We start from the raw sequence: 23,237 nt of genomic DNA on the forward strand, positions 1-23,237 counted from the left end.
AAAAATGCTAGGGGTCCAGTACGTAACATTTAGCTACGGCAGATTCCATGTAGTACGTAAGATAAATTCATAAACAGTGACTAGTTGCTGTTTTTTCATAAATTAAAAAGTATATTGTAGTAACGTATTTAAATGAGGCATTATGTTTGTGACCTAACTCAAGGGAAGGCATTTTATAACCAAAAGCGATGTATAAACATTCGAACTCCGCGCGTCAGTTTACCACTCTAATGGCCGCCGCCCAGCTATTCAATTTGTCCGCTCTTCACAGTCGACCACTCGTGCGGTTGTGGGGGCCTGGTATAGCTCTCCCGGTCTGGCGCGCCGACCACGCTGCTGCTGCGACAGTTCTAGTAGCAGCACTCTCTGTTTGCTGGCTGGTGTCGCTCGAGACACAGTCCCACCAGCTGATGGGCTACGCTCAGATAAGTTGGTTTCCGCTGTAGACGCGCACTCTTGAGTGGCAGTTTCTAATCGTGACATCACTGTAATCTATAAGAAAAATAGCTAGCTTTATGCAATAACGAAAATTTGGAAACAGTCTGGAGCTTTACAGGAAAACTACGTAACTATCAAATTTTGTAATGGTGTTCGATCTGATTTAAGTAAACATATATGAACTTGGTCATCCAAGAAATTAGAAATTTTGTATCCCACCTGGAAGGCGGCGCATGGGTCTGCTCCTGTAAACTGAAGGGTAGGCTGAATGTAGGAAGTGAGTAGGAGCAGGAAAAGGTAGAACACTCGGTACTGCAATTAGGTTATAATTTACTTAACTTTGCGTATAGATGAGCAGGTAGGTGCGAAGCCGTTCATCCAGTTACAAAGCTGCAGGTAGTGGTTCGCCCACTATGAAATAGAAACAATGTTGCTTGGTCGTCTCCTTGGAATCAAATGAGTAGAATCTGGAGCGGAGCTCGTAGATCTCCACAGCGTCGGCTAGAGGGCGCTGTCGTCGGTGTAGGTGTTGTAGTGCCAACCTAAAAACTTGCACCTACGCCGTGGCATCGTAGCTATCGATACCACAAGAAATTTATCAGAAACAAAATTCTCAAAATTAATCCCTATCCATACACTTACAATGAATCGACTCATCTCGGATCAACTTTGCTTCGTCCATCCGTACAGAAATTTCTTTCGCTAGTCACATTTGAGGCTTCTCGCTAAATTAGTCAGCTTAGGAAAGAGGCTAAAGATACGATTTCACCTCTCAAGCGGATGATCGTCGTCACTGCTATCAATTTGTGTTAAGTAAAAGTCAAAAACATCGCTAGCATGCGTGTGACGTAACCAAGTTTAGTTACTTTGGAAAGAGACTTAATTTTTTCCTTGGCTACTGAGCACAGCTGAGGTTCTGTTTACAGATATCACATAAACAGATATTATTTCCAGATTATAATTTTGTTCTAGCTTATTAGAAGCCGATATTTCATCACCTATTTGACACGCAATATTTAACGTCTCGTCTCCGTCAGAAACAGACATTTCCAATAACCGGCACTCCGTCTTCAGGCCACAAGTGGCCCATCGGAACCATCCGAAATAACCGGGAGGGCGACCACAGAATTTGGGCGCAGCCCCGAATCCTCCAGAAACCAGGTAGGTAATCAGGTAACAGAACCGAATCCTCCCAAACTGACACATTGTTTGTTGTGATATAGACAATAATATAATTATCTCTGTCATGTTACTTATCTCGTTCCCCTACCCCTCCCATGTTTTAAACAAAAAATATTGATTCACTTATGAACGCTTTGTATGTGAGCAGGATAGTCGCTGGTGCTGTGTCTGCTGGACTTTACCTCAATAAGATAAAAGATAAAACTTTTAAACATACAATACACGTGAAAAATTTTTACATCTTCTACTGTAATTTCATATGCATTCCTTTGCCTGCTTGAAGTATTGGCTCTGAGCACTATGGGACTCAACATCTTAGGTCATAAGTCCCCTAGAACTTAGAACTACTTAAACCTAACTAACCTAAGGACATCACACACACCCATGCCCGAGGCAGGATTCGAACCTGCGACCGTAGCAGTCCCGCGGTTCCGGACTGCAGCGCCAGAACCGCTAGACCACCGCGGCCGGCTCGCTTGAAGTATTCATAACGTTTAGAGCTGCTACCTGCTTCAAACGGGAGGATTCGGTCCCATCGTTTTTCAGAGCCTTGCGGGCTTGGGAGGATTCGGTACCATTTTTCCGACCGCGGGAGGATTCGGGGCTGCTCCCCAGAATTGTTACAATTCTGTGCAACGTCCGAATTTCGACTTCTTCATCTGTGAGAAGGAGACAACTAACTTTCAGCACTCCTAGTATCTTCAACTAGTAGGCCAAAATAAGACAGTTGTATTTTACAACCAAGATACCGGTGACACAGAACCGGTGTTTTGCAATTAAGGGCAATTTTCATTGCTGAATACGGAGCATGTATTAAACAAGAAAACTGGGTCTACAGTGATTTAAAAGATCACTGCAATTTCTGCCCATATATTACTATGACTCTTCACTTTGTGCACCCGTAACAAAACAAACTGAATTGTTGTAAGCGTTTCCCCTTCCAACACGCTTATTGCATATGTATGTCGTCTAAAAATTCAACTTATTTTGCAGTGTTCTTCTCGTAATCAGTAAATTTTTCAGAGACAAATTTCTATGGAAGTATTTAAACGATTTTATTGTACTTCCTATTTACAGACTGTAGCATTCTAAACAAGCTCTCCATCTACTGTCCGTTTCTTGTTTCAAGTTGCACTGTATGGCATTCTCGTCACCGGTTTTCGTCGTGAAACGAAACGGACAGTATCTATGGCATCGTAATTCGTGCAATAAAGCACTAGAATCTCCTTTACCAAATAATCGTCTTCGAACATGTATTTCTGCAATGCCTGGCTCATTGACAAAGAAATGTTTCTAAATGCTGGGGATTTAGTCTCAGTAATTTGAATAATGTTTCCTCGATATATTTATTAATAAATTCCCCACAGTTTTATTAGAAAAGTGAGTTGCCATCAATACCACATTTTCAGCGCCTAATATTGATAGCAACGCACAGCAAAAAAAAAATGTAACACGTTTCCCGATAAGTATCAGTCCATCACGCCTACGGCCTGCATAATGCTCGGAATTATACTCTCTCTTATTTCATCGGCATGCGTTTCAATGTTTAGTGCTAATGTCGTAGGATGAGCCAAACTGATGAAGACGTCTACTCGTACATGTCCCAATTTTGAACCATTGTACCTTCAGATGTATGGTGGCTGATCTGTAAGACAGCATTTGCCACATTACATATAACCGACATCCTTATTATTCACCAATGACAGTCTCTGCCAAACTTTTTACGACCGTCTTTCGAATTCAGGATATATTCTGTCGAATCGAGTTACGCTTTCGCACTCTACTTCATTCTCACGTTCACACATCATGGTCCTATAGCGGGTAACTGAGCGGCGCCCTGGTAAGTAAAAATCCTTGTTTCGTTGCTAAGAAGTATCAACATTCAAATTAGCAGGCAAGGAAACCACAGATGTTTTGAAATATTTGGTCAATACTTTCCCTATTCCTTCGCCTCCCAGCAGTGTCTAAATGTACCACAGAACTTCTCTCAACAACATCCGTTTTGAAGTCTGTTTTGGTCATTAATAAACTCTACATTGCAAGTACCTTGTTTCTTATGCTATATTCCGACTTTTTGTATCACAGATGGTATCTCAAAACCCGTAGAGTTCACTTACACTTAGCATGAATTGCAGATTCCAGTGTATCATAATTTTAGTATGACCGTATACACTAAAGCTGCTTTAGATATTTACGAGGGTAATCCCAAAAGTAAGGTCTCCGATTTTATTATTAGTGTATAGACCTGTTGATTTCTACAATGGTTTACATCAGTTTACGGCTTGAACATTTAGCTATTTTTCGACATAATCACCATTTCTGTCGACGCATTCTTGTTGACGCTGTGGGAGTTTTTGTATGCCACGTTCAGAAAGTTATGAACCTCTTCTTTCATCTCGTCGTCATAGCTGGATCGCTTTCCGGCCAAATGTTCTTTTAACCTAGAGAAGAGGTGATAGTCACTGGGCGCCAAGTCAGGACTATAGGGTGGGTGGGGTGATTATGTTCCACTGAAACTGTTGCAGAATGTGCACTTCCTTGGTCAACATTACTCTTCTCCGTTTCTGAATTGCCCGTTTGAGTTTTTTCAGAGTCTCACAGTACCTGTCAGCGTTAATTGTACACATTCTCCATGACAACGCTCGCCCACGCATCGCCCGGCAAACTGTTGCTCTCCTGCAACAGTGTCAGTTGAACATAAGCACCTACCCACCCTATAGTACCGACTTGGCACCCAGTGACTATCAGCTGTTCCATAGGTTAAGAGAACATTTCGCCGGAAAGCGATTCACCTCCCACGAGGAGATGAAAGAAGAGGTTCATAACTTTCTGAACAGCATGGCGGCGAGTTGCTATGACACGGGCATACAAAAACTGACACAGTAGACCGCATCTCGTGGTCGTGCGGTAGCGTTCTCGCTTCCCACGCCCGGGTTCCCGGGTTCGATTCCCGGCGGGGTCAGGGATTTTCTCTGCCTCGTGATGGCTGGGTGTTGTGTGATGTCCTTAGGTTAGTTAGGTTTAAGTAGTTCTAAGTTCTAGGGGACTGATGACCATCGATGTTAAGTCCCATAGTGCTCAGAGCCATTTGACACAGCGTCTACAAAAATGCATCGACAGAAATGGTGATTATGTCGAAAAATAGGTAAATGTTCAAGCTGTAAGCTGATGTAAACCACTGTAGAAATAAACGGGTCTATGTACTAATAATAAAATAGGAGACCTTACTTTTGGGATTACCCTCGTAGTTTGCAGATTCGTCTCTCTTGAGTTGGAGTAGGTAGGCAGATGTTAATACTTCTGGTCAAAATTTCTGTCTGAAGTTGTAATTCAGTTGTGGATTGTCTCCGTTGCTTAGACATCCAACTATAATACCTACTGCTGCGCTCCTCTGAAATCACTGAAAGTACCATGCAAGTATGAAATCAAATAGTTTCTACCTAAATCTTCTTTGTTCTAATTTTCAGTCCACTGGACTTAAATAACTTTATTTAATGTCTTCGTCTTTAGGAAACATCGGTCACCAGCTAGTAATTTTGAAATATGTCTCGGCGAATTATTTCAAAACTAGAGATATCACGTCTTACTGTTCGTGGAAATGGAAATGATGTCCCATGCTTCTTTACAGAGCGTAGGGGAACGATGCGGGAGACCCGCACCGCCTTACTAGGCAAGGTCCTAACGGAGGTGGTTTGCCGTTGCCTTCCTCCGACCGTAATGGGAATGAATGATGATGATGATGATGAAGATGACACAACAACACCCAGTCATCTCGAGGCAGGAAAAATTCCTGACCCCGCCGGGAATCGAACACGGGACCCTGTGCTCGGGAAGCGAGAACGCTACCGCGAGACCACGAGGGGCGGACCTTACTGTTCGTACTGCACCATTTATTTTTTAAATATATTTATACTCAATTGATTTTATTTTCATGAAGATACATTTTGAAAATAAACTTCAGCATATATAATTTAGGAAGTATGTATAACACGGCCGTTATTAGTTATGTTCCCAATAGCTTTAACTTGGTTTGCTCACCAATAAAGAATGCAATACCATGCCGCACATGAAAAAACTTCAAGTAAAGTAGCAACATAGTAGTTCGCTAAGTCGTGACCAAATCCTGCTTACAACGCTGACATTCAATCAATCGTGTATTATTCATGTTGTTTCCTTGTGTACATAGTCGCCGCAGGAGATTTCGCACAGCTTCGGATTCCTTCTTGCGGTGGACGTTTATTGACCATGTCAGCTGCATCTGGTGAAGTGAATTTTCACTGTTGTGCGAAGTACAGGGATAACAATCATTTCACAAGACTTTCTGCAAACGTGAAGTCATTTTGACATGCACTATCGGCAACCGCAGGAACTGCAATCGATATTCGTTAGCGTTCGATGCGGGCATTTCTCAAACGGGCAACTGCTCACAAGACTTCGTGCACACTTGACGTCATTTTGACGCCACGAATGGTAGCAAAGATTTAGAAAAACACGTCGTTTTTGGTACGATTCAGTATAAAAATGGTTCAAATGGCTCTGAGCACTATGGGACTTAACATCTATGGTCATCAGTCCCCTAGAACTTAGAACTCCTTAAACCTAACTAACCTAAGGACAGCACACAACACCCAGTCATCACGAGGCAGAGAAAATCCCTGACCCCGCCGGGAATCGAACCCGGGAACCCGGGCGCGGCGATTCAGTATAATTATTGTTGTAATTAAAGGTCACGTAATAACTTATCGGTGGTCCTCCGTGATGTTATCGTGGTGTAGCGTTATGAGTGTGAAATCGTGAATTATATATGAAACACACAAATGCGAGTAAATATTCAAAATACTTTGGTCATCTGGTAAAAAAAGACTACCACTATGAACGAAAAGCTTAGAAAAGACTGACACATTTGCAAAAGAATTAAAAAGTAATTTAGTCTCAGGCAGATATAATGTTTAAAAGAAAATTTACGAGTTGGTACTTTTAGGTCACTTCTTTGCTGTACAAGGATGCCCGTCTATTAAATTACATCCTTAACCATCAATGCCACGTTTCTCGTTATTTTATTACAACAAACTGTACCAGTGCCGACACGTTTTCGAGAGGTCCTCAATGGGATGGTGCTTTGAAATAGCATTTATCCGTGTAACATAAGTTAAATGAGATCGGAATTAATTCTTGCTAATCCTTTAATCTTTCTCTTATCTACAGTACATTCCACACGAATACAGAAATTTACACATTTATAACATTTGTAAACGTACGGACACGACTGTCAATCGATAGCTCTTTTCGTCTTCAATATTGCGTGTGACGACAGAATGACTTCACGTTTGCAGGAAGTCTTGTGTGATGAGGCTTAACCGAGGTACAAATGTCAGCGCTCGCTTCATCTCTGCGACGTACATTCAACAAAGTAAAACCCAAACATATACTTTGTAATTTCATTTTAAACAATTATTACTATGAAAAATCATTAAAATATACATACAATATACCGTGAGTCATATTTTACCACATACTTCCTAGACAACCAATCCTTCATTGGTACAGCACAAAAATCTGTATCACTACGAACCTCACTTTAAAGAGTTCGTTACTGGGCTAAGCGTAGTGATGCTGGGTTGACATTCCGTCTAGTGTGAACACACCACCTTTGGAGGCTGGCGTCATCGCCTGACATTCCGTTGATGTTCAGCATGAATCGATCTATATACAAAACTCTTCTCTTCTGGCAGTGAGTTTGCATAGGATACTCCAGTGAGTTACATACCAAGTCCATGAATGATAAATAGAACATTTTACTGTGTCACGCAGCTCCATGTCGACGGCGCTGAACTCTACGGCAGCCGTGGTGTTTGAAGACTTCTTCAAGACGTTCTTCCCGAAGTGGCGGCTGTCGGACAGGAAGGCGGACCTGCTGATGAAGGCCGTCGTCGTCATCTCGGGCGCCACCTGCACCGCCCTGGTCTTCGTCGTCGAGAGGCTCGGCTCGGCAGTTCTGCAGGTACCCTGCCTGCTCTTTCCCTAAACCAAACCTACGAAGACAAACGGCGTTCACTACTTGTCAATATGCCTCTGTGAGCTGAAACTAATACCATGTTGCGTATTTGCAGACTGAAGCGACGAATGGAAATTTGCACCAAGGACGGGACTCGAACCCAGGTCTCCCGCTCACTAGGCAGATGCGCTAACCACTATGCCACAGTGGCTTTGTACAACTGTGCGGAACACCTTAGCACACCTTCCTCCTCAATCCAAATTCCGAATCATGCCTCAGCGTACTTGTATTGAGGAAGGAGACGTGTTAGGGGTGTCCGTGCAGTTGTACAAAGCCCCTGTGTCATGGTGATGTAAGGTTAGTGCATCTGTCTGGTGATCAGGAAACCCTGGCTCAAATCATGTCCTTGGCACAAATTTCCATTTGTCACTTCATTCTGCGTATAAACATCATAGATGTTCGAGACTTATCAAGATATCTGAAACGATATAGTTTCATTTAATTAAAGCCTCTGTGCCGACGTTTCCGGCAAGATCCCCCGTTTCGTTCCATGCTGAGGTGCTATTCCAATAGAGCTGGCAAACGTCTGCAGTGCTTTTCGAGTTTAAGTCGAATACCAACTGGGCTGACGCGTGAATGGGAATTTGGACTGAGGAGGAGGTGAACTAGAGTAGCCTCTGCAGTGGTGCAAAACCTCTATGTCAGGTGACGTAGTGGTTAGTGCACCTGTCTAGTGAGCAGGATACGTGGGTTCGAATCCCGGACTTGGTACAAAATATCATTCGTTGCTTCATTCTGTGTACATACATCATAGATGTTTCAGACTTGACAATGTCTTGGAACCGTAGTTTCATTCAATACAATGGTCATCATGGAAGACGTAAGGATAATATCCGTCTTCGTGGTAAACCTCATCACGAATCTGTATTAGACTTTATTATCTGGAACTGAGTTGCATTGATCGAATCATCCTGAGACAGCCGACAGTCCGTCTATATTATAAGGTACGCCCAACCGAAAAGGAGATCTCCGCTGTAGTGGTGTTGTATGTTATTCCAGTTGGTTAATGTATTTGTTGAGAAACGACAAAGATAACGGCTTCGCAGCATTTTCCTCATTTCTCGAGAGTAGTTTCCACAGTTCGTAGCACGATGGATTTCTCCCGACCAGCACGAAGACCGGATATCCAATTTCTTCACGCAGAAGTGGAGTATTCTTCACAAATTTATCGCAAGATGAAGTAGATGTAAGGTAAACAGTGTCTTGCACCGTGCACTACATTCCATTGGCATCAGGGTTATGTGACGAAAACTGTAAACATCAAGGGTATGCCACGCCCTGGGCAGGCGCACGTTGTCACTACCAGTACCACGATTTCGGCTATGGAGTAGCTCTTATTGACGAATCGTCGTATCACAATACGTGACATTGCTGTTGAACTGTCGATAAGCACAGGAACTGCGCATCACATAACCCACGAGAAGCTTCATTATGGCAACGTCTGAACACAGTGGGTACCCAACGATCTTTCATATAATCAGAAGACAGCGAGAATGGATATTTGCCTAACCCATCTGTTGAGCTACGGGGCGCAAGGATCAATTTTCGTCGTTCAGACCCTGCCTCCAAACGGATGAGCATGGAGTGCCAGCATCCCGGCTCAACTCGTCCAGAAAAAATCCATTCTGCATCGAAGGCGGGAAACGTTATGCTCAGTGTATCTTTCGACAAGGAATGACCTCTACTCATCGACTGGCTACCATGGGGTGCTACATTAAATGCTGAGCAGTTCTAAAATATACAGGACAAGCGCAGGTGCAATATCCATAATGGTATAGTGCTTCTCCAGGATAACGCTAGTCAACATTTGCCCAAGAAGACTCCCGAACTGCTTCTGTAGGAGGTCCTAGAACATCTTTCTTACATCCCGACATCTCACTATCCTACTCCCATAGCTTTGGTCCTTAAGACAATCTCTGAAAGGTCAGAGGTTCATCTGTAACAAGGAAGCGCAAGATAATGTGGCAGACTCGATCCATCACTAACCCATCCATTCTCTTTATACGTTTTGGATCGGTATATCAATATCAGCGGTAATTATGTAAAGTTGTACTGTTCCACAGGAACTGCAGTTATAATAGTTATGAAAAATGTCTTTACTTATAACTGCAGCCCCGTTTTCATTTTGGCATACGTTGTACTTTCTTTTTCGGTATATCCCAAGGCATCTCTTGCTTCTAACATACCCGGAAGTCAATTTGAGCCAGATCTGAAGCAACATTCATTCCAGCATTCCAGGTTCTTGCCCACTAACATGGGGGCATCCTGATAAGGTCTAGTCGCAGAAACATATAAACATATCTGTCCCTTGATATGTGGCAACGGATAAATCTAATCTCAACTCCGATTTGCGATAAACACAATTCAGTAGAAATCACAGCCAATACATTTTTATGCAGTCTGATCATCACCATTTGGAACTGGATCAGAAAAAATGCCTCTACCCTTAGGATCATCATCAACAACATCCTGGCGTTAGACCGATCACTTTTTCCCACCACTAAGCCTAATACATATATTTGGCTCCTAGGAAACCTCATGTTTTATGCTGTTACGTTACATTCAGGGGAGAAACTATGCTAGAACATTTGCTGCTTGAGCACTGGAACCCAATGAAAGAACTGTAGAGTACTACAAACAACTTTTCCATAATTAATTATAGTTCTCGATGAGTAAATGCTAGATCAGGGAAGGAGCAAGAAATTCGACGGCTATTGCTATCACAGCCACTTAATGACAGAAAAAGAAACAAATTACTAAAACTAGGAGAATGCGACATCTTAAAAGGCATTCTCATGACTACTCGAAACACGTTAGAAACCTTCCTCACTATAAACGTTGATGTCCGTTAAACGTCGATTCTATAATTATATTTGCACCACTGTTGTTCTTCTGTATGTGGTGCAGTCTGATCGCAAAAGGAGATATTCATGAACGACTAAGTGACATGCAAATTTTATTCTTGAGAGCTGCAATGTGTAGTGTTCCATTCAAAGAGTGTCCTGCCTTGTACAGGTGAAGAAGTGTCCTCTGTCGCAAGCAGATGATATGCTCTCTCTCACCTGTAAGATGGTCATCAGGTCTGGTTGCACTCCGTTCTCAGCGACGATATGTGGAAAGATGATTAAATGACAGAAGAGACACGAAATTACTCATCTGAAGTTGATTAATAAAACTAGTGCTGATAGCACCAGACTGAATAATCACACCCCTTACTTTATCGAATATAATTTGTTCCATTATTTTACGAGGGCATGCTGAAACGTAATCTCTCCAACTTGTTTATGTAAAAACTCTTAAAGCTTTTTAAGCAAAACAAACGTTAATAACATTCTACGTCTGTATTCTTTATGTCTACATATTTGCAGTCATCTGCCGCTGGAGGGCCCAAAATTGTAGTATGTAAAATGGCAATGTGTAATGTAACTATTTCAGTGTTTGAAAACAACATGCTGAACTCGAGTATCCAACGCGACGAGTTCTTAAACACATGCAGCACTCTCTCCTTCAGCATGACAATACCTGACCACACACGAGCGCTGCGACATCTGCAACAGTCCGACGGCTTGGATTCATTGTAATCAATCACCCTGCACACAGTCCTGACTAGACCAAATCCGATTTTCATCTGTTTCCAAAACTTAAGAACACCGTCGAGGACTTCACTTCGATAGTGACGAAGTCGAGCAAGCAGAAGTGAGATTGAAACTTCCTGGCAGATTAAAACTGTGTGCCCGACCGAGACTCGATCTCGGGACCTTTGCCTTTCGCGGGCAACTGCTCTACCAACTGAGCTACCGAAGCACGACTCACGCCCGGTACTCACAGCTTTACTTCTGCCAGTATCTCGTCTCCTACCTTCCAAACTTTACAGAAGCTCTCCTGCGAACCTTGCAGAACTAGCACTCCTGAAAGAAAGGATATTGCGGAGACATGGCTTAGCCACAGCCTGGGGGATGTTTCCAGAATGAGATTTTCACTCTGCAGCGGAGTGTGCGCTGATATGAAACTTCCTGGTAGATTAAAACTGTGTGCCCGACTGAGACTCGAACTCGGGACCTTTGCCTTTCGCGGGCAAGTGCTCTACCATCTGAGCTACCGAAGCACGACTCACGTCCGGTACTCACAGCTTTACTTCTGCCAGTACCTCGTCTCCTACCTTCCAAACTTTACAGAAGCTCTCCTGCGAAACTTGCAGAACTAGCACTCCTGAAAGAAAGGATATTGCGGAGACATGGCTTAGCCACAACCTGGGGGATGTTTCCAGAATGAGATTTTCACTCTGCAGCGGAGTGTGCGCTGATATGAAACTTCCTGGCAGATTAAAACCGTGTGCCCGACCGAGACTCGAACTCGGGACCTTTGCCTTTCGGGGGCAAGTGCTCTACCAACTGAGCTACCGAACCACGACTCACGCCCGGTACTCACAGCAGGAGTGCTAGTTCCGCAAGGTTCGCAGGAGAGCTTCTGTAAAGTTTGGAAGGTAGGAGACGAGATACTGGCAGAAGTAAAGCTGTGAGTACCGGGCGTGAGTCGTACTTCGGTAGCTCAGTTGGTAGAGCACTTGCCCGCGAAAGGCAAAGGTCCCGAGTTCGAGTCTCGGTCGGGCACACAGTTTTAATCTGCCAGGAAGTTTCATATCAGCGCACACTCCGCTGCAGAGTGAATATCTCATTCTGGAAAGAAGTGAGATTGTGACTCCGTCCACTAAGTCAAATATTCTATAGTGACGGTATCAACAGGTCTCTAGTTGAGAGAAATATATTCGTCGCCAAGTTGACTATGCTGAGAAATAAATATGTAGACATGAAGAAGAAAAATGTAGAATTTTAATAAAATTTGTTTTATTTTGCAATCTTTAAGCGTTTTCACATACAAAAATCGGATTATTTTTCAGCACGCCCTAGTACATGCCATTCAGCATCTTTCTTGTACCCTCCATATTACATCCCCAATGTATATTTCATAAATACGGGTTGCACGCATTCCCATGTCATTTGTCACCAAGCCCTTCAGCGCTACCCACGCGCCAACCCAGCCAGCTCTCTCTGTCCATGGAATACCTTCAGCAGGGCCCGTCTCAGCCTGCGTCACACAGCCCACAGGCGTTGATAACAACACATCCACCTTTCACATAATCATCAGAGGAGCGCAGTACTATTCTGGGCAATTTCTTTTCTTTACGGTACTTTCATAATCAAACGGTTACATAAAAAGGTGTACTGAGTCCAGTAGCGAATTTAAAATTTCATCAATATATAAAACCTTTTAACTGTCTGTTCATTTATGAAAACGGGAGGTGATATCTGAGGTCTCTGAGGATATCGTCACTTTAAAGCGGTGCTAACCAAATTAACAAAGGCAAGCATGAAGTTGGTACATGCGTTACTCATTCTGTTCTTTTCATCACACCTAAAAAAGTCATATCTTCATTCCCACAGTAGATTACCACAGTAGATTACATGATGGTTTGTGACATATCTGGTTCCACAGAGATATCCACTAAAGAGAGAGGCAGCCATAGTAACAAAAGTTTCTTCTTCTAACACAACGTTAACAAAGTCGTCAACCTGTTATGGAGGTAAATTTGCTTTAAGCCTGAAATTAAATAAAATTCTTCCACAAACAAACTTAATGTTCCAGAATGACATGGGAATGCGTGCAATCCTCAACACATGGAATTAATCACAAAACTCTTTAAAGTTGAGCCAGATCTCGAAATATGAGTAAAGTTAAGTTCAGCATGAAGGAAGTTCCTCAGTTCTGGGGTTCGAAAACGAAGTCTCCACTGTACCTTACTTAGCGGAAACAAAACACTAAAACACTTACAGTAGCACTCCAAAGGACAGTCAAAAAATTAAGAAAAGTTTCGAAGTCCGGCAAGGACAGAAGCACAAAGGAAAGTTCTGGTACTATCTTGGCGATGAAGAAAACAAAGAGCAGATATTGTATCAGGTATCAGCTAGCACGCCGCTGTTTACAAAGTCCATATGGAGGAGGAGGCGTGCTGTCCCGGTGGTGGAGGCAGAGACCCCAGTGAGGCGTAGCGGAGATCTTCTGGTCGGTTACTCGCTGCGATGAAACTGCTCTGCTAAGCTCGCACGCTGGCCTAAATAGCTGTCTCTTGGAAGGTCTTGTTTTCGGCACGTGACCTTGCGAAGGCAGGGAAAGGTACGGTGCTTCACCGATCTGCACCGCTGACATGCAGTCCGCCTGGTGGCCTGGCCAGAGCGCTGCCGGTCTGGTCACGGAATTCGCAGTTCAGAGCTCCTGCGGGCTCCTTTCCGTAGGGAAAGAGGTCGCGGCCACCCAGACGACTTAGAAGTTGTGCGGGGTACAGTCAACACCTGATGTCTATGGTGCCAAACGGTTTGTCCTTTATTTTCTCCAAGATATTTCTGTTCCCCTAGAAGCGGTTAATTTTTCAAATATCTTGTTATCAAGAAAACCCTTAGCTCAACGGAATTTCATAAGTTTTAGCGATCAATGGGGAAAACTTCTGGAAAAGTTTTCAACTGGCGCCTAAGAAGACGATTATCGCCAGCAATAAGACAGGATGGATGGCTCAGAAAGATAAAAAATGTGATCTAAGAGTACAAAAAGAGTTGGATCTTCCTTCGTGACTGTATCTTAATGGGGTTCATCTGTCTAGTTGGTGCCCATTGCAAGAACTATTTGAATGGGAAGCAGTGGTTCCAACTTCTGGAAAGCTGAAAACAGTTTGGTGAGTGCTGTACTGACCTATGTTCTGCACACCACTTCAGAATGACGACAGTGGAAGAGAATGACACGACAGTAGCTCGGCAATGAATGGTCCATCAAAGCCAAAATGGAGGGCTTGTACGTAATGACAAATGAAAATTTGCGCCACACAGGGACCCGATCACAGTTCTCTGCTTCTTGCAAACAATCACCTGAACCGTTACGCTATCTGAACACGCTTTCAAGCCTGATTCAAACTTTGATTTGTTTGTACTGATACTTACACTTATAATTTTAACGCTACCACCAGTGGCTCTCCAGTAATGTATGTGGCAATAGCACCACTCTTCCAAGTGCGACAATGATGGTCTGAGTTAGGCCTGCAGTAGACTACACGCTTTCAATCCCATCCAGAGACAGTTACGTCATCTGTGACAATAGTTTTTAAGAACATGCTTACTGGATGAATTGACACACCTTTGTCGTCCACAAAACACGGTGCTCTCACATCTGCCATCCATCACCAGCATACCGCGGTCGAAGATGATCTTTGTTTTCAACGATGTCGAGAATGTGCATTTCGTTAGTGTTTCCCACAGTCAAACCAAGGATCTGGGCTTCCGATATTTTGTGAAATCGCTGCTGTCCACTGTGAGCTGAAGACTCTCCAAACATTGATCAGAACACGCTCTGTGTGACACTCGGCTATACATAGGTTGGAGTTCAAAAACAGTACGCCCCCCTTCCGTCCAGTGCAAGGTTTGAACCTAATAAGCAGTTACTTTCAATCCTGTCCATAATAGTCCACAAGTTGATTTATGTTGCCTGATGTGATACTTTCAAAATGCAATTTTGATTGGTTCCAACGAGAACGAAAAAGTTAATGTAAGGGAAAAAATGAGAAAATACATTGCAGTCTGAAGAATAGAGCACAGCCATCATCTTACCAAACGAATTGTCTTGCGATCTGTCATATATATATGTATATTACAAGTATTTCGATCCCCCGTGAATGTGTAGCCACACAGACCAACAAATACTCGACTTCCATGGATATACTTATTTCTTCTTTCAGTTCATTGTCTCTTCTAGAGTTGCTTGCCCACAGCGTCTCTTCAGATTTAGCTCGCATCTTTTTCGTGTAGCCTATAAATAAAATAGATTATAAGCCTTAAACTTATTCTGTTAATGTCTTTTATCCTCTGAAACCTTGAACTGTTGTAAGGTAAATGATTTATGAAGCTATACTGGCCCTGAACTGCCTTAAAATGCTTCATGAGTAAGTTATGTTCTGAAACTTCTCTTACTCAAAACTACGTCGCTTGTACCCTGAAATGAAGGTTTGCCCAACGTAAACTTTGTTTTCTCCGCTTTGCAGTTCATTGTCTTGGTCTATGACGAACTTTGGTGGGAAACTAAAGCAAAGGGTGTTTATATTTCTATTAACCATCTGCTCCGCATAATATGTTGCATGCCGTTTTGACTGCGAACATGGTAACTCTGGACGGGAAATGCGGAAATAATTACTCAGATTGACCAAGTTGATCTACAACAGCTTTTCTTAAATTGTGGTGTATGGGAAAAAGAAGTAGAAGCAAAACAAGGTGCAACGTACGTATATCGAAGTTCTTAAGATATATGGTCAATATTTGAGTGCTCAGAAATTGTGACATTAAGGGCAGTAAACTTGCTGAACCAGATCTGAGGGAGAGCGTGTTAACAGTCACTGGACAGTGAGGCAGCTATTCAGTAAACATTTGTTGTGTTCAAACGAGAATTATCCTGTTTCCACAACACTATTAATCCCACGGGATTTATTTATTTATAAATTATTTCACTAATCTGCGTACTAAATTATAAGGAACTAAGAGTCACTTCTTTAGTAAATCCATGGACTTTACAGATCTGGTGTACGACAACAAAGCGAACCAAGCTAAAAGTCTAAGTCGTACGTTACTCAAACCAAGAGTGGTTGTAAGACGTAAGGTCACCACGTGTAATTTAAGCACATTCTTTTCAAAACCGGAAATTCACAGTTATTTAAATTACTGCAAGTGACGGAGAAATCTCAGATGAAGCAACTACCTAAATGACGTGGATACGAAGATAAGAAGTAGGAATTCTCGCGCGGGCCAACCCCTGAACTGAGTTATAAATCAACCGCTACTTAAATTTTGGCACAAATACGTGGCACATTACCGTCAATTAACAACAGAACGAATATCAATAATTTGGTGAAATTTCGAACTTAATTTCTCTCTGTGATTAACGCAAGAATAATCATAAAAGCTGTTGACATCATCAAGCACAGAATAACATTCAAACACACTCAACATGCTCGTCGAGAAGCAGCATGCTCAAAAATCAAGCAATTGCTAAGAATATTCGCATTCCATTTACACGAAAAACAGACTGAAGGCCACTCACGTAATACAACTGAAAATTTTGCTACGAAGTCCGATACATATAATGGGCCTCCTGGCCCCCAGACACAACGAGCGGCCCTTCCTTCTCTGGTCGCGGCAGCGAGAGTGGGTTTGATTCACGAAGTGTCTGGCTGAGAAGCGGTCAGCGAAATCTGACGTCAGGTCCCTGATCAGTTTTACAGAACAAAGCGTAATCCACGCTCAGAGACCTTCTTGCTTCAGGAGGTTCGACAGAAGATGTTCGTCCCTTTGTACTCGAGCGTATCGTCTGCTAAAGAACTAAGAGCAGCGATGTATCAATATATCAGTTGCCAATATTTTATTTTATGGCAAGTCTAAGAGTAATGATAGTTTATCAATGCACGTTCAGCGACTTCTCAAGCTTGGCGTAATATATTTGTATATTTATCACCGAAAATAATAGGCTATGATAGCGGCATTCTCTCGGAATTTTAATATGGCTGCCATAAGTATTGCCAATATATTGTATATTTCCTTGGGCTCAGTTACCTATGGAACGACGTTGGGGCTGTTTACTATTGGAATGTTCTTCCCATGTGTCAACTCAAAGGTAAAACCAGTGTCACACGAAGTCAGTGTTAGTTAAAGAAGTGTCTGTATCTGTAACTGACACACACCTCTCACCTTCAGACGACGCAGATCTTCTTTTAACCAATGGCTCATGACATTCGAGCTACACGTAATAATGAAAAAATGACTTTTGGTTAAATTTATGTTTTGTATAACGTTAATTTTGACCGAAGTCCAGTTTTCTGTGCGATTTAATGATTCGTACTAGAATGGTGTTTCTGTTTGCAAGGCAATCATATTTATAAGGCATTGATGAAATAGGAATAATCTGAGAATGACAGCGGCACAAACGTAAATTTATACCACAAGAAACCTAAATAAAAACTAAAAATATTTTATTGTCGTCCATATCAAATAATAGCATTTGATCTGTTGTACGTGAATCTGTAAGAAGATTTTGTGTAGGTAATGTGTGTGAAAAATAATCCACCTGTCCGTGTTGATGTTCTAATTCGTTCATATAGATTCAAATAATATGTATTTAGGTGTGTGAATCGACGAATTTTTGACCTGTTTCAACTGAGATACTTCAGTTACTTCAAAAACCTATTTTTAAAATGCATCTAAAACCAGGAAGTTCAGTGCTTTCCTATCATAGCTTCTGAAGATTTAACTTAAGGAAGCTGTCCATGACAAAAGTCACAGCGAACAGTTTCTGGTTCTGGCTGTTATAAGCGTTGTCAAGACGAGAAATAATTTGTAAGAAGGAAACAAAAAGAAAAAATTAAAAATATTATGATGACCGATGATAGGATACAAGTATGTAATGTAATTGGTATGAAAATAAGTAGGAAGTTTCAATCTACGTTTTGTTGTAGTCGACTTGTAGTGTACTTTACAGCAAAACCAACTTTTAATATGCGAAATTTCAGATCAGAGGACCAAAGAGCTTCTAGCTAGAATCAATCAGATATTGATCCAGTGGTCACTATCGATCTTCGAATGTTAAGAGCAGTAGATTCACGAGTAATGTATAGCGAGCACAGTCAAGCTGTTTAGTAGAAAGACATTCATCCTCTTTGTAATTTTAAGTTTTACTACCACACCTTCAAATCGATGTATTACTTTGAGGTAAAAGCTTTATTTATTCTTAGTTTGTGATATAACTTTCGTTGTTGTATTGTCTTTATTGCAGGTGTCGATTTCCTTGGGGTCAATTACCAATGGACCTACGCTGGGACTGTTTACTGTTGGAATGTTCTTCCCACGTGTCAACTCAAGGGTAAGTGAGAGGAGCACCGCCACAGAACAAACCACACTGATGTACGCACCTGCCTTAACTGTGGAGCAAATGACAGCTCAATAAGACTAATACAGGCTTGATAAAGGACTCGCAGTTGTTGACTCACTCCGTATTTGGGATGGGTTAAGGTGCAATTACCGCCCAGCTAACCCAGCTGTTTCCCGAGTCATACTACGTGAACCCTATGACAATTTCTTAAATAATACCACAAATGTCTTCCTTTCTCACGCTTGACCTTTCCAATATTGTACTCTGTCTCTCAAGCCCCCGACGTCGGTAGGGTGGTAAGCTTTAATTTCCTTGTTTTTCAGTAGAAGGCTCAGGATAACAACATCGTCCTTCCTTAATACACGAGAAGTCGTGTAGACACGGATTTTGAGTATTTCTAAGTTACAATGAAATGTTATTTTCATCTCATTAGTTGTGTTTTACTAGTTTGAAGTCGCCAGAGGCAAACTGAAGTCGAATCCATTAGTGAGCGATTATTCGATGTGGTTGAACAGTAGGCCATGACCTTGAAGAAAAAAGCTCGCCAGTATACTGAAATAATTTAGAGAAAACACAGAAAACATAACTGAGGATGGACACGTGACAATTTGAATGTATTTCCTCCCAAAAACGTGTGTAATGTCTTTCGCACTGTACCACCTTACTCGATTCATGGTATCATACTTCTATTGTGCCTATTTCCTAGATTCATCTTTCTTGTTTCTGGCGTACTAACGTATTCACATTTTTTGATTACTGAATTTTATTACCTTCTCTCGGTGTTATGAAATAGCAAACATAAACAGAAACATAATATAAAGGACGCTATAAATTACCAAGTGCATAAATTAGATATTATTATTCTCGTTAATGACCTAAGCACTTGAACATAATTGCAGGAAGAATTCGAAGTTTCAGCCAACAGCATTATAGATCGTCTGAAATCCGCATACCGTCGGTCAGTGGATCGTAGTCTATGAAAAATGCCTAGGATAGTATGATGACCTCCATATTCTGTATGAATCATACCATCTAAGCCATTTTCTGACTACACCTGAGATTGGTAAATGACACTCTTTAAATGGTACCAGAGAACAAGCGGCCTGCTTAAGGAATGCCCAGTTGACATAGGTGCCTGTACTTTTGATGTGTTCAGTAGTTGGCATACTATTACTGCCTGAATCTTGTGCATAGTTAACTGGAAGTCATTGTATAGTTAATGAACTGCACCATTTTATATGTTTGTTCTGTCGTATAAGAAGCGTCTGGTAAAATTTGTGACTCTGTAAATCTCAGTTTTCCCTTTTATTTGCACAATGCATTTAATTATGTATTATCTAATCTGACTGCAATAGGAGGTGTTAATGAAAGAAAGGCAGCAGATGATCGAGTAAGTACAAAGACGAGGGCTAGTAGAAATCCTTGGGTAACGAAGAGATACAGAATTTAATTGATGAAAGGAGAAAATATAGAAATGTAGTAAATGAAGTAAGCAAAAAGGAATACAAACGTCTCAAAAATTAGATAGGCAGGAAGTGCAAAATGGCTAAACAGGGATGGCTAGAAGATAAATGTAAGGATGTAGAGGCATTATTACCGGGCATAAGATAGATACTGCCTACAGGGAAATCAAAGAGACCTTTGGAAAAAAGAGAACCACTTATGAATATCAACAGCTCAGATGCAAAACCAGCACTAAGCAAAGAAGGGAAAGCAGAAAGGTGGAAGGATATAGAGGGACTATACGAGGGCGATGTATTTGAAGGCAATATTGTGGAGATGGAAGAGGAAGTAGATGAAGATGAAATGGGAGATATGATATTACGTGAGAAGTTTGACAGAACATTGAAAGACCTGAGTCGAAACAAGGCCCCGGGAGTAGACAACATTCCATTAGAACTACTGACGGCCTTGGGAGAGCCAGTCCTGACAAAACTCTACCATCTGGAGAGCAAGATGTATGAGACAGGATAAATACCCTCAGACTTCGAGAAGAATATAATAATTCCAGTTCCAAAGAAAGCAGATGTTGACAGGAGTGAAAGTTACCGAAATATCAGTTTAATAAGTCACGGTTGCAAAATACTAACACAAATTCTTTACAGACGAATGAAAAACTAGTAGAAGCCGACCTGGCGAAGATCAGTTCGGATCCCGTAGAAATGTTGGAACACGTGACGCAAAACTGACCTTACGACTTATTTTAGAAGATAGATTAAGGAAAGGCAAACCTACGTTTCTGGCATTTGTAGACTTAAAGAAATCTTTTGACAATGTTGACTGGGATATTCTTTAAAATTCTGAAGGCGTCATGAGTCAAATACAGGGAACGGAAGGCTATTTACCATTTGAACAGAAATCAGATGGCAGTTATGAGTCGAGGGGCACGAAAGTGAAGCAGTGGTTGGGAAGGGAGTGAGACAGGGTTGTAGCCTATCTCCGATGTTATTCAATCTGTATATTGAGCAAGCAGTAAAGGCAGCAAAAGAAAAATTTGCAGTAGGAATTAAAATCCACGGAGAACAAAAAAAAAAAAAAGTGAGGTTTGCCGATGGCATTATAATTCTGTCAGACACATCAAAGGGTCTGGAACAGCAGTTGAATGGAGTGGACTGTATCCTGAAAGGAGGATATAAGATGATCATAAACAAAAGCAAAACGAGTATAATGGAATGTAGTCGAATTAAATCAGATAATGCTGAGGGAATTAAATTGGGAAATAAGACACTTAAAGTAGTAAATGAGTTTTGCTATTTGGGGAGCAAAATAACTGATGACGATCAAAGTAGAGAGGATATAAAATGTAGAATGGCAATGGCAAGGAAAGCGTTTCTGCAGAAGAGAAGTTTGTTAACATTGAGAATAAATTTAAGTGTAAGGAAATCTTTTCCAGAAGTATTAGTATGGGCTGTAGTCGTGTATGGAAGTGAAACATGGACGATAAATAGTTTAGACAAGAAGAGAATAGAAGCTTTAGAAATGTGGTGCTACAGAAGAATGCTGAAGATTAGATGGGTACATCACGTAACTAATGAGGAGGTACTGAATCGATTTGGGGAGAAGTGGAATTTGTGCCGCAACTTGACTAGAAGAAGGGATCGGTTGGTAGGACATGTTCTGAGTCACCTATTTAGTATTGGAGGGCAGCGTGGAGGGTAAAATCGTAGAGGGAGACCAAGAGATGAATACATTAAGCAGATTCAGACGGATGTCAGTTGTAATAGGTACTTGGAGATGAAGAAACCTGCACTGGATAGAGTAGCATGGAGAGCTGCATCAAACGAGTCTCTGGACTGAAGACCATAACAACAATAACAACAACAACAACAACAATAAAAGAGTCCGTACCACGTATTATTTATACTTGAGCAGTGACCTCCGCAGTCTTTATATTAATAATGTGACATGATCAGCCTTCTACAGCTGAAAAGTTTACGGAGCATGGCAATAAAGTGTGCAGTTTTACCTGAAAGATCTCGGCGAGACCTGGTTGAGTGCGTCGCTCCTTACTTGGTGTCGTTTTGTGGGAAAATCATTAGAAAAAGAAGACGTCCTCAGTTATTCTTTCTGATTTGTAAATTAATATTTTTTTCCAGTTTGTCTGTCGACACCAACTGTTAATATATAAACCTAGTACCATTTGCACCACTTTTGTTATTGGTCAGACACTTTGCCCTATACAATTGTTTCATTATTTCACTTTCAGTATTTGCATTGTTCTTGCTCCCTTGATATTCTAGCTTAAGCGTTAATTCTGTCAGTGTTTTCGTGCACACTCCCGTGTCCTCCATAGTCAGTCCCTTCACTGCTACCGTCTGACATGAACTGGCGTCATTTCCCTCCAGTGCGTCCACCTATGTCTCGCTGCCTAATTACGTGAACAGCAAGCAGAGTCGGACAGTGAGAAAGCAACAAATCATGAACCTTTCGCGTGTTAGTCAGAAACGTGTAATATTAATCTGGACAATTTCCTTTCTGTACGCTACTCATATAATCAAATAACTACATGAAAGTGGCATTGACTTTAGAGGCAAATTTAGATACTTATATACTTGTAAAGGATGTTAACCGTCTGTGCATTAATAAAAATGTGAGGTGTCATTTGAGGTGTCTGAGGATTTGGTCAATTTACAGCATAATCGGATGATTTGTCTCAAAAGTTCTTATTAATCCTATTGACTTGGTGCTGTCCTACATCTTTCCCTATATTCTAAAATTTCAATCACTGTGTAGCTACTACAACCGATATCTTCTATAGCCTATTTCGCACATTCTAGCCCTTACCTGCTCCTCCTATTCTCCTCTTCTACCGATTCTTCTAGAGTGATGCTGTTGTAGATGTCTCACTAACCTGCTCTTTCTTCTGGTAAGGGTATTTCTTAATCTTGATTCAGTTATTCGTTTTTGTCGTTATTCATTTTGTAGATTTCCTTAATTTTTCATATTCTTCAGCAGCTCCATATTTTAAATGCTTCCAGTTTCTTCTCCTCCGGATTTGCGATGGTCAGTGCAGGCTGTACTCCAGATATAGACATAAAACACCTTCATCCTCATTTCCATATAAATGTCTGATGCCAGTGGGAGCCTTTTACTGAAGAAAGCTTTTTCATCT

General features: G+C 41.6%; 1 protein-coding gene and 1 non-coding gene across 2 annotated transcripts in view; one reads left to right on the forward strand and one right to left on the reverse strand.

Moving 5' to 3' along the window:
• Nucleotides 1–23,237, forward strand: part of LOC126194818 (sodium-coupled monocarboxylate transporter 1-like) — a 201,534-nt gene that overhangs the window by 137,346 nt on the left and 40,951 nt on the right. The window contains exons 11-12 of the mRNA XM_049933145.1: nucleotides 7,432–7,621; nucleotides 18,530–18,616. Of these exons, the coding sequence (XP_049789102.1) occupies nucleotides 7,432–7,621; nucleotides 18,530–18,616 (277 nt within the window). The remainder of the gene's footprint in view (nucleotides 1–7,431; nucleotides 7,622–18,529; nucleotides 18,617–23,237) is intronic.
• On the reverse strand, nucleotides 12,007–12,081 carry Trnas-cga (transfer RNA serine (anticodon CGA)). The gene has a single exon. It is a non-coding gene; the product is annotated as a tRNA-Ser (tRNA).

Source organism: Schistocerca nitens, chromosome 7 (genome assembly GCF_023898315.1).
Source record: "Schistocerca nitens isolate TAMUIC-IGC-003100 chromosome 7, iqSchNite1.1, whole genome shotgun sequence".
NCBI lineage: Eukaryota > Metazoa > Arthropoda > Insecta > Orthoptera > Acrididae > Schistocerca > Schistocerca nitens.